The sequence below is a fragment of the Hippocampus guttulatus genome, chromosome 13, assembly GCF_054856545.1.
Source record: "Hippocampus guttulatus isolate MCC_2025c chromosome 13, RoL_Hgut_1.0, whole genome shotgun sequence".
Lineage (NCBI taxonomy): Eukaryota > Metazoa > Chordata > Actinopteri > Syngnathiformes > Syngnathidae > Hippocampus > Hippocampus guttulatus.
Window position 1 is genome coordinate 999,378 of NC_141273.1, and position 12,854 is coordinate 1,012,231.

Here is a 12,854-nt window from a genome sequence, read left to right on the forward strand (position 1 = left end):
TCAAATCAACATAGCAGCCTTCCTGGGTCTTTTCGGGTATGGCTTCTTGAGACTTTTTTTGTGGGTTTATTCAAGAAACACAAGTCTAAAAGTCAATTGGTTTTGATTGGTTGAAGTTTCTAGCGGAAAGCATGGTGGAAGTCTCCGACGTAACCTACAAATGGCGCTGTGGGGGCAGAAAAGTCTGGCAGTGTGTCACTATGGGAATAATTGCTAACGTGCACACACGCACACACACACGCAAACACACACGCAAACACACACACACGTAGACTTTCTCCCTCCGTGCTCTAATCCAGCCCCCTCTGAGCTCGGGGTCTCGGGGAAAAGTTCATCCAGAGGGCGAAAGCAGCCTCCATGGCAAAGTAGGAGCTGGCTGATTGGTGGGGTTACGGGGGTGCCGAGAGGCGGGGTTACCCGTCGGGCGACGTTCCGAACAGCTTGTCGGCACAATGGTTGGGGGGGCGTTTTTGGGAGTGTTACCGGTTTTAGAGGTTCATCTGGGTTCAGTACCCCGAGGGAACGGCAGGACAGAAGATGGAAATCTCCAATCGGTACGTTTCCCCACCCCAGCCATCCCGGTTTCCCGCTTGAAACCTTTCACACAGTGGCAGGCATGCCCCAAAATTTGCAGGTCGCCTTCATGACAACCAAACCCCCCTGCTCGCCCATTTCATGTCGGCTCCTTTCACACAGTCAAGCAACATTAAGGGAACACAGAAATGATGGGTCGTGTAAAAGGGCACTTTGTACCCCTAATCTGGCTTTCAACTGTTACCTTTTACGCAGCCGCCGATCCTTCTCTAAAACTGGGAAATTCCGAAAAAAAAGAAAGGTGACTTTTTACAGGCCGTGTGAAAGGGGATTTAATAAAAATAATTTTTGTGGATGAGAGAATACGGGACAAAGATGGCTTTGATGGGCTCACCTTTGTCCCGCCATCGCTCGTCGGTGCCTTTCACACGATCTCGAACAAAGACGGCATCACGCCCTTTTCCCGATATTTTTGCAATTTTACAACAAGTGCCATCTGAAAAGTCCGCTCATGACAGCACAGTCAGACCACCTTTAAACGCAAACCCAAGTTGCACAGAGAGAGGCCTAATTCCTGCCGACTGAGTGTTTCATAGGTTGCAAAAAGTGGGCACCCCCCCCATCCTCCCCAAAACATATCAGTTTCTCAAACCTATCGAAGCACACGCCTTCCTTTCTTACAAATGTTTGCGTGTGTTTGTTTGTGTACGCAGTGGCACAATGGTGGGGCGTCACCATCACGCTACTTGCTTGTTATGAAGTAAACGTCACCTCTGACCTTGCAGCAGGCCCTGCCACTCCAGCAAGATGCAAGCAGTAACGCACGCTAGTAGCGACACGCTAGCAGCAACACATTACTAGCTACACGCTACGAGGACGGTGATGGAATTAGCGGTGGGACTGTAAAAAAAAAAAAAATCAAGAAGACGGCTACTCCGCCGACTGGATTACGATGCTAATGACCAGTCCGAACTGACTGAAGTGCAACAAGCATCCATAGTTGAAGTCCCGCCTCCGTATTTGAAATCCTGCCCCGATATAGAGTTGTCAAAAGCCTTTCTGCTACATGATTAGCAACACGTTGCTAACATGCTTGACTTGTTAGCAAGAACCCAAGGACGGACGAAGTTGGAAAACGGCAACCCTCCGGAGCCCCTCGGTGCAGGTGCAATCTCAGGCCAACCGCGACGCTCTGTCAGCTTCGCGGCAGGCCAGCAATGGTGGTGGTGAGGGGGGGGGGGGTGTGATACATCGGGGAGGGGGTGCGCTTCCTCTGGTGCCCGTTTGGACAGAAAACTGGAACGCTGCCAAGGGCAGCGAAGCAGGCCGAGGTCGGGGCACGCAGCAGGGGGGGCGGCCCTGAACTCGAGATGACCAATACTCATTGGGCCGCGCACCTCCCCGCCACCCCCTCTGCTGTTGCCCACTCATCTGCTTTTCTGTGATCGGCTGAGGCTGTCCGGATTCCTCTGGATCAGCCGCGCACCCCGTCAACATTCCGACAGACACTCAAATGTTGGAAGCCATGAACCTCCGCCAATATCCTGAACAGGTGGTGCACCCCTATCCTGTGTACACCCCATCAATTTTTTAAAATTTAACCCTCCCTTCAAGAACTTGACAGAGTTAGTGCACCCCTCCCTGCATGAACTCCCCGAAAAAAGTAAAAATGTTCCTATTTTCTTCAACAATTGGGAAAAGTTTAAATTTACCAAATCATTCACCATTCTTACACAATTGGCACAGTCTCTCTTCTTGGGACTGATTTAACACCCCTCAAATTTCCAAATACTTTGCCAAACCTCTGAACCACAACCTGCCTTCAACCTCCTGCCACATTTGACGCACCCCCGCCACCAAATGTCCCAAAATGTTGAGACCTCCGCTGTTTTCGACTGCAGTTTTCGCGCTACGTGAGCTTCAGCTGCGTTGCTTAGCTTCACCTGCTAGCGTGTTAGCTAGGCTGCGGCGCGCCCGACACGGCAGGTACTAAAGGAACCTGTAATAAAGCGACGGCCCTCGTGAGTAATTACAGCGAGGAGGTGTCTCTGAGTGTCTTGTTTGCGGTGATTCATGCTGCAGTGGAGTGTTATTTGCCTGTCAACACTTTGCTGACACTTGAAAGAGCAGGAGGAAGGCTTCCTCAATTTTAACTTCGGTGCGTCACCTCACACACGGTGACCGCATTTTCTCCGGGGCGGCCTACGTTTAGAACGTTGTCACTAAAATGCCCCCCCCCCCAAAAAAAATCAACTTAATAACATTTGTGTAATGTTGCGCTCGAGTGTGATGTCACCTCATCTTGTGTCTTCTTTAGGCTAGCATGCTAGCTGATCGTACAGTTTTGATGACCCTGATGTAAATGTGGATAAGCCTTTATCTTGTATATAAAAACGCAACCAATATTTGTTGACTAACATGACAAAAGCATCACTTGAAATGAAATACATCTTCGTGACCAGAGAGGCTGTTTATCGATGGACACAAAAAAAAAAATCTTTTGGGCTCCTCTGAGCTAGCAATTGTAGTTGTGTTGTGTAATTAGAGCTAGCTCCTTTGTTCCTGCATTGCCAAATAAAAATCTTTGTCCACGTTGAAACCAGCTATGGTGTTGGATCGGCGACCTATCCTCACATTTGTCCATTTTTTTTTGAAAAGTCTGCCTTGAAAATGACTTCAATAAGACATTTATTTTTGCCATTCACAGTTTTCGCTTGTGGCTTGTCCAAATCTCCGGTCATCACACTCCATAAAAGCCGTTTATTCTTTTACATTCTCTATTATGGTGGTTTATTGATTTTCTACGACATAGTGATATTATTCAAAATTAAAAAAACAAGTAACAAATGCTTGGTGGAGGTTTTCGAGGATTGGAACATATTAATGGCACGTCAGTTCCTTTCAGTGTGGAAAGCTGATTTGATGCACAGTAAACACACTCCGTCGCAGGATCCGGGTTCACGGTCTCGCTATTTTGAGGTATTTAAAAAAAATAAAAGTTTGTCCAGTTCATAACTGTTCTGCCTCCCGTTTATTTTGGGTGTAAAACCACTGTTGACCACTAGATGGCAGAACTCTCTTTTGTTGGACACCGTGAGAATTGGAAAGAAAAAAAAATGACGACAGGAAAGTATTTGCGCTCAACCCAGTTTTGCTGAAGCTTATTGAATGGCAAATCCTCTTCAATCCTTCTTTTTACGCCGACAGAAAGCAACTGCTGTAGGTTGATACATTTTGGGGCATGTTCATTGATATGTATTTTGCTCTGTCTTTCTTTCTCTCTTTCAGTGTTTCAACAGGACGTATTTAAATGAGGTATTTGTTTATATAGCTCGGTCACAAAACAAAGTCAACCAGGACCGCATCTGCCTTTGCCTTGCTTACAGAATCCAGAGAGGAAAACTTCCCAGCATGCACCTCCTCGCCCCCCTCTCGAACAAGTCGGCCTTGCAGCTACAAGACGTCTCGCGTGGAAGCGACTGGCGGCACGGTGCGGGCGCGCGCACACACACGAAGCAGACATCAAAAAGGCAGGTGGAGTGAAACCGTGAAATTACAGTCAAGGTGTCAATTACGCTTTGAAAGTCGGGCAAGATTGGGCCCGTCGCTGGAATCGGAACAAAAAAATACGAGAGGAACCGAAGAGGCGGCAACGCTACTAATTCCTCTGTTTAATCAGAAGAGGCCCCGAACGCCTCGTCCAACGGCGACTGGATTTTTCTCCTCCAGGCTGCCGCTGCTGCTTCTTCTTCTTGAAGAGGAACACATCCACTTTTCTTCTTCTCCTCCTCGCACGCCCTTTTTTTATGACTCGTGATTAATGGCCGTGTGTAATGAAGCTTAAATGCTGCTCAACATCTCATTGACTGCAGCTTCAAAGAGCCTCCAAGTGCACTTAGCGCAATTTGGAATCCATTTTGTTCCCCTCCCCTCGAGGAAATAATGGATGTTGAAATCGTGTGCTCCGGGGTTCAACTGTAGCTGTCGTAAAAGCGACATTGAAAGTCACTTTTTAACCGGTTGTAACTGTCATACAAGTGTAAAAAGAAGTGAACCGCTGTTGCTAATTTTTTTTTTAAAAAACTCATGCAATCCAAAAACTGATGGGGCCCAGAACAAAATGGCCACCCTAAGAGATGCACGAAAACATAGCAAAATGTGTTTGAGACTTTTTTTTTTTTTTTAATTTAACACTCCTAACAATTTTTCAAAAAGGTTCTTCTTAATTTTAATGACAAAAAGAAAAGCCGATTGGTGTTGCACATGGGCCTGGTACGTCTTAAAAATATATTAAACCTGTTTTTAATTCGGGGTTTTTGTTGCAGTGAAGTAACTTCCAGACAGAGCAAGTCAAAGACATCCGACATTTGTCAACAGGTGAGATGGAAAGATGTGAGATGTCGACACTTACGTGTGTGTGTGTGTGTGTGTATTTTGTCTTTGTGTATGGTTGTTTTTGTTTTTATGTGTGCATCTGCGTGTAGTCCCGTGTGTGCATAATGAGATTGATATATTGATTGATCTTGAGCCTGATATCAACTGAAATGCACAATGTTCCCCCCCCCCCCCGCCGGCACATAGACGTGATGGTCAAACAGAGATGTCTTGATTTGCGACACCCGATAGGTTGCCTCTGGCTGACTCGTCTGAACATGAGAGAGAAGGTGAGAGAGAGAGAGAGAGCAATAAAACGATCCGCCGTGAAGCACTTCTAATATCTACTTGATGCCAGACCACACACGTGGAACACACACACACACACACACACAGTGGAAACACTGGCATTGCTCAAGGCTCAGGAATGCTGGTTTTGGTTTTGCAGGGTTCACGTGTTATTCTTGTTCCAGCCTGTAGAGGGCCGTCTGGTGTCATGTAAGATTGAAGTGCTTTCCAATCTGTCTTGGAATGCGTCTCGAAGCACTACTAATAATCGAGTCGTGGTAATAGACGTAGTATAATCCATGGATATTATTATTATGATGATGAGATCCATGTTGCTAGATATTGGCAGTTTCTTGCCATTTTCGCCTCCTCAGTTAAAGCGATTGTGATGATATCACGCATCTTCTGAGATGGTTATGTTTGTTATCGTTATATCGTGGATATCGTTGGATATCAGCAATTATTACATTATTACACACTTGCCCACTCTCGCGCAATAGCCATAATCGCGATATCACCGGAAACATGTTCCGACGGCGTAGCAAAATGGCCTTCTTCCCTTATCCTGACGGTAGCGCAATAACCGTATTGGAATTCTGTTGTTGTGAGAAAAAAAAAAGATTGCGATTTCTATGTTTCGTGATGTTGTGAGAATATCATCCATGATTAGCTTCCAATGTGTCAACCAGCACACAATCGCCGTGTGGATCCGGAGACCCGCATTGCCAGTCCACCATTTTGACCCACGGCTTCTTTCGCTACTTCCTGACGTCCCCCGGCCACATCTTGTAGCATAAAGTCACTGAAAATGTTCTTTTTGCTGTATTCCGTGACTTCCTGCCACGGAAAACGGCAAGAAAATGTCCTCATTTCCGAGTGCTGAGGTGGTTCAAGCGTCAACGTTAAATGTCTCTGAAATGCAAGTCATCGGTTTGCATAAACTTGCTTGTACAAACTCGAGGAAATCGTTTTTGGAGACTATTTTGTTTTTGTGCTTCTTGAGTTGAGTAATAGCGTATGCTTTCCTGTTTTTCCGTGCGTGTTCCCAGAAACGGACAAGAGGAGGAGGATGGACTCCCGCTTCCTCCCCGAATGCCTTTAAAGCAACCCAGCTGTGTGACTTGGTAAGTTGAAGCTCCAGCATGCCGACCGACAAGACGCTCGTGGCCTTGGGGGTCATTTTTGCAGGGCTCCTCTCACTTGGTGAGTTGGCTAAAACGCAGACGGACACGTGGTTCTTTGAATATTCAGCAGACGTGTTACAGGCTAACCGTGTTCAGGGGAGGGCATCATCGGGGGCAGGGAGGCGGCGGCCCACTCTCGGCCCTACATGGCGTCCATCCAGGTGGCCGAGGGAGACGGGATGAAGCACGAGTGCGGAGGCTTTGCGGTCGCCGACCGGTGGGTGATGACGGCCGTGCACTGTCTGCCCGCGGGGTAAGAGAACAACGCCACGCGATCTTGTTCCTCTTGAAAAGCACACACAATGTTGTCTGGATAGTTTTCAAGATATTCTGGTGGTATCACGATACAGACACTGTGAGAAGAAAACCATCTACGACATTCTGAGAGCGATTGAGTGATTGGCAAAACATTGGAATGATGTGGATGGAACATTTGACTTATTATTTTTTTTTGCCCATAAATCACATCCTTCAATATCATTTCATGTCAACAAGGGGTGGGGCGGCATTCCACAATTCTCACATAATGTATTGTGATACTGGTGATATTCCCAGAAAGCTCTTGTTGAATCTGTCTACACCAAGTGGAAAAAATGTTAATTATTGCACATTTTTCTTCCAATATGTCAACTGTCATGCAATCATACTGTCTTGAAACTTTCAATATCGTATGAAAAATGACAATATCAAAGTATCGCCATACTAGCAATATAATTGGAAAAGTTCTTGTTGATTCACTGGAAAAAAAATCGTCTGAGAATATCACAGGAGGCCGTTTTCTATATTATTGATAATCGCTCAAATCACTGTATCATGATACCTTTGATATCCTTGGAAAAATAACGCAACAATTTTAATGAATTATTTTTGTATGTTGCACTCACTGTACTGAAAGCTTAGCAGTATCACAAGACTGTAACAATATGGATTTTTTTTTTGGGGGGGAGGGATAATCACACAATAAATGTATCGCAATACTGTGGATATCACTGGACAAATATCTTGCAGATTCGTATTTTTAAATTTTATTGTTGGGTAAAGTTCTCCATCCGATCCAATCTAACAGCGCAAATGGCAGGAAGGTTGTTCTGGGCGTTCATTCACTGAGTCAAGCCGAGGATACCAAGCAGATATTTGACATCATGGAGCTCCACAATCACCCTCAATTTAATCCCGACAACTACGACAACGACATCGCTCTCATTAAAGTAAGCGCACGTTCTTGAAAATCTCTTTTCACGACCATCGAACAGGCTTTTTGCGTCCGTAGCTGGATCGCCCGTTCAACGCCTCCGAGGCGGTCAAGGCGGTGGCCTTCCTGCGAGCCGGCGGCGTCAACCCCGACACGGACGCAGAGGTGGAGACGGCTGGTTGGGGTTCCGTGGACAACCTGGGCTCCAGACCCGACACGCTGAAGGAAGCGGTCATCCGGGTGGTGAGCTCGAACCGATGCGGACGAAGCGACTACTTTGGCAGGAAGTTCACCGCCAACATGATCTGCGCCCACAAGCTGTGTCCGGACCCTTGTGACCAGCCGCACAAGATGGAGGACTCCTGTGATGTGAGTGGACAAACTGGCTTGATAACGTCAAGGCGACTGGACAGGTCTCATACTTGGCATTCCTAAACTTGCACCTTTCACGGTTTATAACCGTTGTGAGACAGACACAAGTAATGATGTCACACTTGACTCTTTCACTGTATGGTGACACTTTAGACACCGTTGGTAAAAAATACGGAGATATTCTGCATTATTTACAATTACTGTGTTCCGATACCCGTATTACCGCAGGCAAAATATTGTACATGGTACCTTACCGATCAGTGTATCATGATACCATCGATATCACGAAAAAGGTTTTTCACCAATTACTTCATGATGATAATAGCTTTAGAAAAATATTGTACATTTTCTTCCAATCTTTTGATTGTTGCATGATCACTGTATCGTGATCCTGGCGATATCGTTGGAACAATCGTACGTGATTTTCTTCCAGTGGGTTGATTAACGGTATAACCAATCTTGCATGATTTTATTCAGGTACGAGTTACTCTTGCTCAATATTTAAGCAATATCCTTGTAAAAATGCTCCAGTATCAGAAATGATTTTCTTTCAATACGTAAATTACGGCCCTATTACTGTGTCGTGATACTTGCACAAGTGTTATACACACATCATACGTGATTCCCTTCCATACAGTGTTTGTGTGATAATCAGCATAGTGGTGATACCATTCATACTACTCCCCAAAAAAAATATTTCTAGTAGTTTTCCTGGAATAGAAATGAACTTGTTACCAATATGTCTAATTATTGCTCAACGAATGCATCGTGATACTTGTGATATTGTTGGAAAATTACGACAAAAATATCCTACATAGTTTTCTTCCCGGTATCGTGATACTAGTAGTGATGCCGGACATCTATGGCGATTATATCACACACAAAAATACTTTTCTGCAGGAACGTAATCTTTATTCCAAGATGGCTTTTCATCCACATTAACTGCATTTTTTTAAACAAAATGAACATATGAAAAAATGGGACGGAGGAAATAAGAGTAAGGCAGAGGAGTGTGAAACTCAGAGCTAAACATCTGCACACAAAAAAAAAAAAAAAAAAAAAATGAAGCGCACAGTCTTCACTTTTGATTTGACTTTGACAATGTCTGCGGTATTTTTAGGGCGACTCCGGTGGTCCTCTTCTCTACAATGGCGTGGTGGTGGGCATCACGTCCAATGGAGGGAAAAAGTGCGGCCAGATCAAGAAACCAGGCATCTACACCATTATCTCGCACTACAGCCAGTGGATCGACGGCGTCATGGGCATTCAACCCGACGCTTGAGGATACCGATGCGAAATGCGATGATGCAATGCTAAAACTTACATAATCAGCAACAGAAGCAGAGGAAAAAAAAGCACAGCAATGACAACAAATGTCAACTGCATGCAGATTATAACGGTATACCAAAGCAAGGTTGTAGAAGACGAGCATTGAAATTTGTTTCCTCTTCCTCCCTGGCTGCTTTGTTGTGTTTGCCAGCAGGGTGGGGGGGGGGGGGGTCACGAGCACCGCCATCAGTGACATCATAATGTCTGGTCTGGATCCCCACGTCTTCCACCAAGACGGTTTGAAATTCTTGTTAAGTTAGGGTGAAGTGTTTCAAATCTTCCGGGAGGCTCCAAGCAGCAGTTGTGCCAATCATCTTGGTAGGTAGAGGAAATAAGGAAAGTGTATGGCAAAGAGGGTACCCGGGCTTTTTTGGGTGGCCGGAAAAATCGGGCCAAGAAGTGGGGATCCGGAAGTCCTTTGGTATAGGTCGTGCGGTTCTCTAAAGGCGGATCCAGATAAGCAAAGACAATCAGCGACAGGAAGTGTTGATACCAAAGCAAGTTGGGATCTTGAAGACGTGTGCCAATTCGGTGCAGGAATTTCAAAGTGATTCTTTGAGAGGACCATGTTCGATCCAAAGATTTGGAAGGTGGACTCGGGCTCTCGCCGGGTGTAGCGCCCCATGCCAGTCTTGTTTCTTAACTCATTCACTCCCAAAGACGTTTTTAAACGTCATTACAAAAGACGTTTTTAAACGTCTTTTCAGACTTGGTCCAGAATTGGCTGGTACTGAATGAGTTAATGGTCACACCTGCCGCAAAGTCGAATCTAAGCCGTGTACACAGTGGCTCCAAAAACTGCACTTACTCCTGCGCCAGCAGGAAGTTGTCCTCCCAGAGTGCGTCTTCGTTGTCCTCCATGGCTTTCTTCCTGTCCTGGAGCTCTTGTACCGAGAATCTCTTGATGATGTGTCCTCGTCCCCCGTGGGATGCCGCCAGCTTCTCAAAGCCCGCCAGGAGATCTCGCACCTGCCGGTAACTCGGGCCCTTTTGGGGGGCGGCCAGGGTGAGCTCATAGTAACGGCTCCCGCAGCGACGGACCAGCTCCTGGAGTGCGACATGAGCCCCCGCCACGTACTCGTGGACCCTCTGAGACCGCTCCAGGCCCCGGTCCATGTGGACAAAGAGCACCATGGCGCGTTCGGAGGCGTCCCTGCCGAACACCTTCTGCAGGTGCGCCAGCATCAGACTCTCGCACCGTGTGAAGCGGCCCACCTGGAGCACCAGTAGGAAGACGTGAGGCCCCGGGAGAGCCAGAGCCAGGCAGTCTTTTACCTCCTCTGGGTTCTCCACACTGTCCCCGTCCCACAGCTGGGGGGTGTCCACGAAGACGAGCCTCCCGCCCGCCGCGCAGACTTCCCGCCGAGTGCACGCCAGGGTGGGCTGGGGGGTCTCGTCGTCGTCGGAGTCGAGGTAGTGGTTACCCGCTCGCGCCGAGATGAGGTTGAGGGCCGATGTCTTGCCGCTGCCGGACAGGCCGAGCAGCACCACGGATAGTTTGTTTGTGTCCTCTACACACAAAACCGGTTTCATTCGTGTCACTTCCTGTGCGACTGTGTTACTTCTTGCGTAACTGTGCTCCTCCCTTAATGATTTTGTTACTTGTGTGCGACAACTGTTACTTCTTGTGTGATTGTGTTACTTCCTGTGTGTCCATGCTAGTTCCTGTGAAACGTCATTACTTCCGATGTTTTCCTTCCTCTGTGATGACTGCACTACTTCCTATCTGGTTAATTGCTTGGTCGGCTTGTTATTTTGACATGCCATAATGTGTTTCGCAACCGTCAACCTAGAGCAACTCCGGGACTGGAGTAGAATATCCCCCGATATATGGGAAGACTTGGTGGCACCTGTGCACTGCGCATGACTGCCACCTATAGGACTGGAGTGGAATAGTAAATAGTATGGGGAAAAAAACACTTTTGACTTTCGGGTACAGTATTGGTCTTTGTTTAGCAAGGTACGGATGTTTGTATGTGTTTTCTTGATTGGTTCTTACCATCATCGGGCTTGTTGTGGAGATGCAGCGTGGCCCGGTGGCTGATCACGGCCTCTTCCAGGGTCTCCTTCTTGGCCTGGTAGCTCCTCCTCTCGGCCGCCTCCTTGCGCCTCTCCTCGGCGTGCTTGGCCCTCAGCTCCTCGACCTCCTTGGCTCTCCTCTCCTCCCTCTGGGCCGTCGTCCGCCCGAAGGCCCGCATTTTTGCCTCGGCCTGGCGCACCTTCTGCTTCAGCATCCTCATGGACGTGTCCTCGGCGCTCCTGCGCTTGGCCTCGCCCGGCGTGGCCCGGCCGTAGCCGCCGTAGCCGCCGCGCCCCACCAGCATGTAGTCCACCATGCTAACCAAGGCGTTGACTTTATCCCTGGCCTCCGACGTGGTCAGACGGCAGTAGCGTCCGTCGCAGGTGTCGATCAGCTCCGGCAGCGTATCCTCGAGCGTGTTCGTCATCTTAGCGTCTTCCAGAGAGACCACCAGCAGGTACCCGAAGGCTTCGGCTCCGAAGTGAACCTGCAGAAGCTTCACCAAGCGCATTTGCCCCGCGGTGTATTGTCCGTCCTGGATCAACACGAGGAAGGCACTTATCCCATCTTGGCAAGATCAGAAGCATCCGTTAACGGCCTGGCTGACGATCTCGTCCGTGGCATCTGGTGGGATGTCGGCGCGGTGCAAGCTGACCAAGCGGTTGTCCAGAACAAATTCCAAGTCGACCCGCTTGGATCCCCGCGATAGCTCTTTGTCCATCACACTCTCCCTCAGCAGGGACACCAGGGTGGACCAGTCGTCGTCCGTGGAGAGGACCACCATGGCTTGCCTGGTGTCGACATCTGCAAGAAGAAACAAACATCTGAAGAACAACAAATTCCAACAGAGCAGATGATGTTTATAGGTATGAAAAGTACCTTTACTGGAGGACATGACTCTTGCAGGCGCCGGTTTCAGAAAATTGGCGTCGGGACGAATCAAAGCGAGCGACTGGACTGGATCCTCCGGCTCTGCAACAACACGGAATGTATTCCCTCACGACATGTTTTTTTTTTTTCCTTCTCATCAAGGAAGTGCATTCCTGTATCGAGCGGAATTCAGCAGATACGGATCAAAAGTACCGTTTTGCTGTTTCTTACATGCACCAACTTCACAGAAAAATGTGGTGAAGTGCGTTTGGCGGGGTTCCCATTATTTGACATAGTACAGTAATTGAAATACTGTAAGTTGTTACCCAGTGAGCCACCCAGCCACCGCCAAGTTCCATTAAATCGACTTTAAGTTCAGTACACAAACCTGCACAGTGGTGACTAATTCACATGGTCACAATAACTAACCCAACCATGGGTAAAATGTACCATTCTGCTCAAAAACCAAATCTGCAGCCAATGGGTTCGGAAAACAATCCAGCATTTGTGTGTATGTGTGTGTGTGGGGGGGGGGGGGGGTAAGCATAGGAATCCCTGAAGGGTAGAAACATTAGGCTGATGAAAAAAGAAGAGCTCAGCTAATATTCAGTTGTATTACAAATTTGACAACTGCGTCACGATTGTATTGTATAGACAAAACTTTATTAACAAGTGGGAAAACTTTCCCCAC

The 12,854-nt window shown here is 47.5% G+C and overlaps 2 protein-coding genes across 3 annotated transcripts; one reads left to right on the plus strand and one right to left on the minus strand.

Moving 5' to 3' along the window:
• The first annotated feature begins 6,245 nt into the window (after positions 1–6,245).
• On the plus strand, positions 6,246–9,395 carry cfd (complement factor D (adipsin)). Its single transcript, XM_086127886.1, has 5 exons — positions 6,246–6,399; positions 6,477–6,633; positions 7,447–7,588; positions 7,651–7,941; positions 9,065–9,395. Exons 1-5 carry the CDS (start codon positions 6,339–6,341, stop codon positions 9,224–9,226), a joined length of 813 nt encoding a protein of 270 aa, XP_085984012.1. The 5' UTR covers positions 6,246–6,338; the 3' UTR covers positions 9,227–9,395.
• Positions 8,832–12,320, minus strand: LOC147195660 (GTPase IMAP family member 7-like). Of its 2 annotated transcripts, XM_086127885.1 has the most exons (4): positions 12,173–12,320; positions 11,273–12,097; positions 10,549–10,784; positions 8,832–10,488 (listed from the first exon to the last, which is right to left on the minus strand). In XM_086127885.1, the coding sequence occupies exons 2-4, from the start codon at positions 11,802–11,804 to the stop codon at positions 10,078–10,080; spliced, it is 1,179 nt and encodes a 392-aa protein (XP_085984011.1). In that variant the 5' UTR covers positions 11,805–12,097; positions 12,173–12,320; the 3' UTR covers positions 8,832–10,077. The 2 variants fall into 2 exon arrangements, with proteins under 2 accessions (XP_085984011.1, XP_085984010.1); XM_086127884.1 differs by having other exon boundaries at positions 8,832–10,784; positions 12,173–12,319.
• Positions 12,321–12,854: the final 534 nt, after the last annotated feature.

Coding starts and splice junctions, on each gene's coding strand:
- cfd (XM_086127886.1), top strand. CDS start 6,339: ATGCCGACCGACAAGACGCTCGTGGCCTTGGGGGTCATTTTTGCAGGG. Junction 6,400..6,476: donor TGCAGGGCTCCTCTCACTTG/GTGAGTTGGCTA, acceptor AACCGTGTTCAG/GGGAGGGCATCATCGGGGGC. Junction 6,634..7,446: donor GTGCACTGTCTGCCCGCGGG/GTAAGAGAACAA, acceptor CCAATCTAACAG/CGCAAATGGCAGGAAGGTTG.
- LOC147195660 (XM_086127884.1), bottom strand. CDS start 11,804: ATGCGCTTGGTGAAGCTTCTGCAGGTTCACTTCGGAGCCGAAGCCTTC. Junction 10,785..11,272: donor CCACAACAAGCCCGATGATG/GTAAGAACCAAT, acceptor TTTTGTGTGTAG/AGGACACAAACAAACTATCC.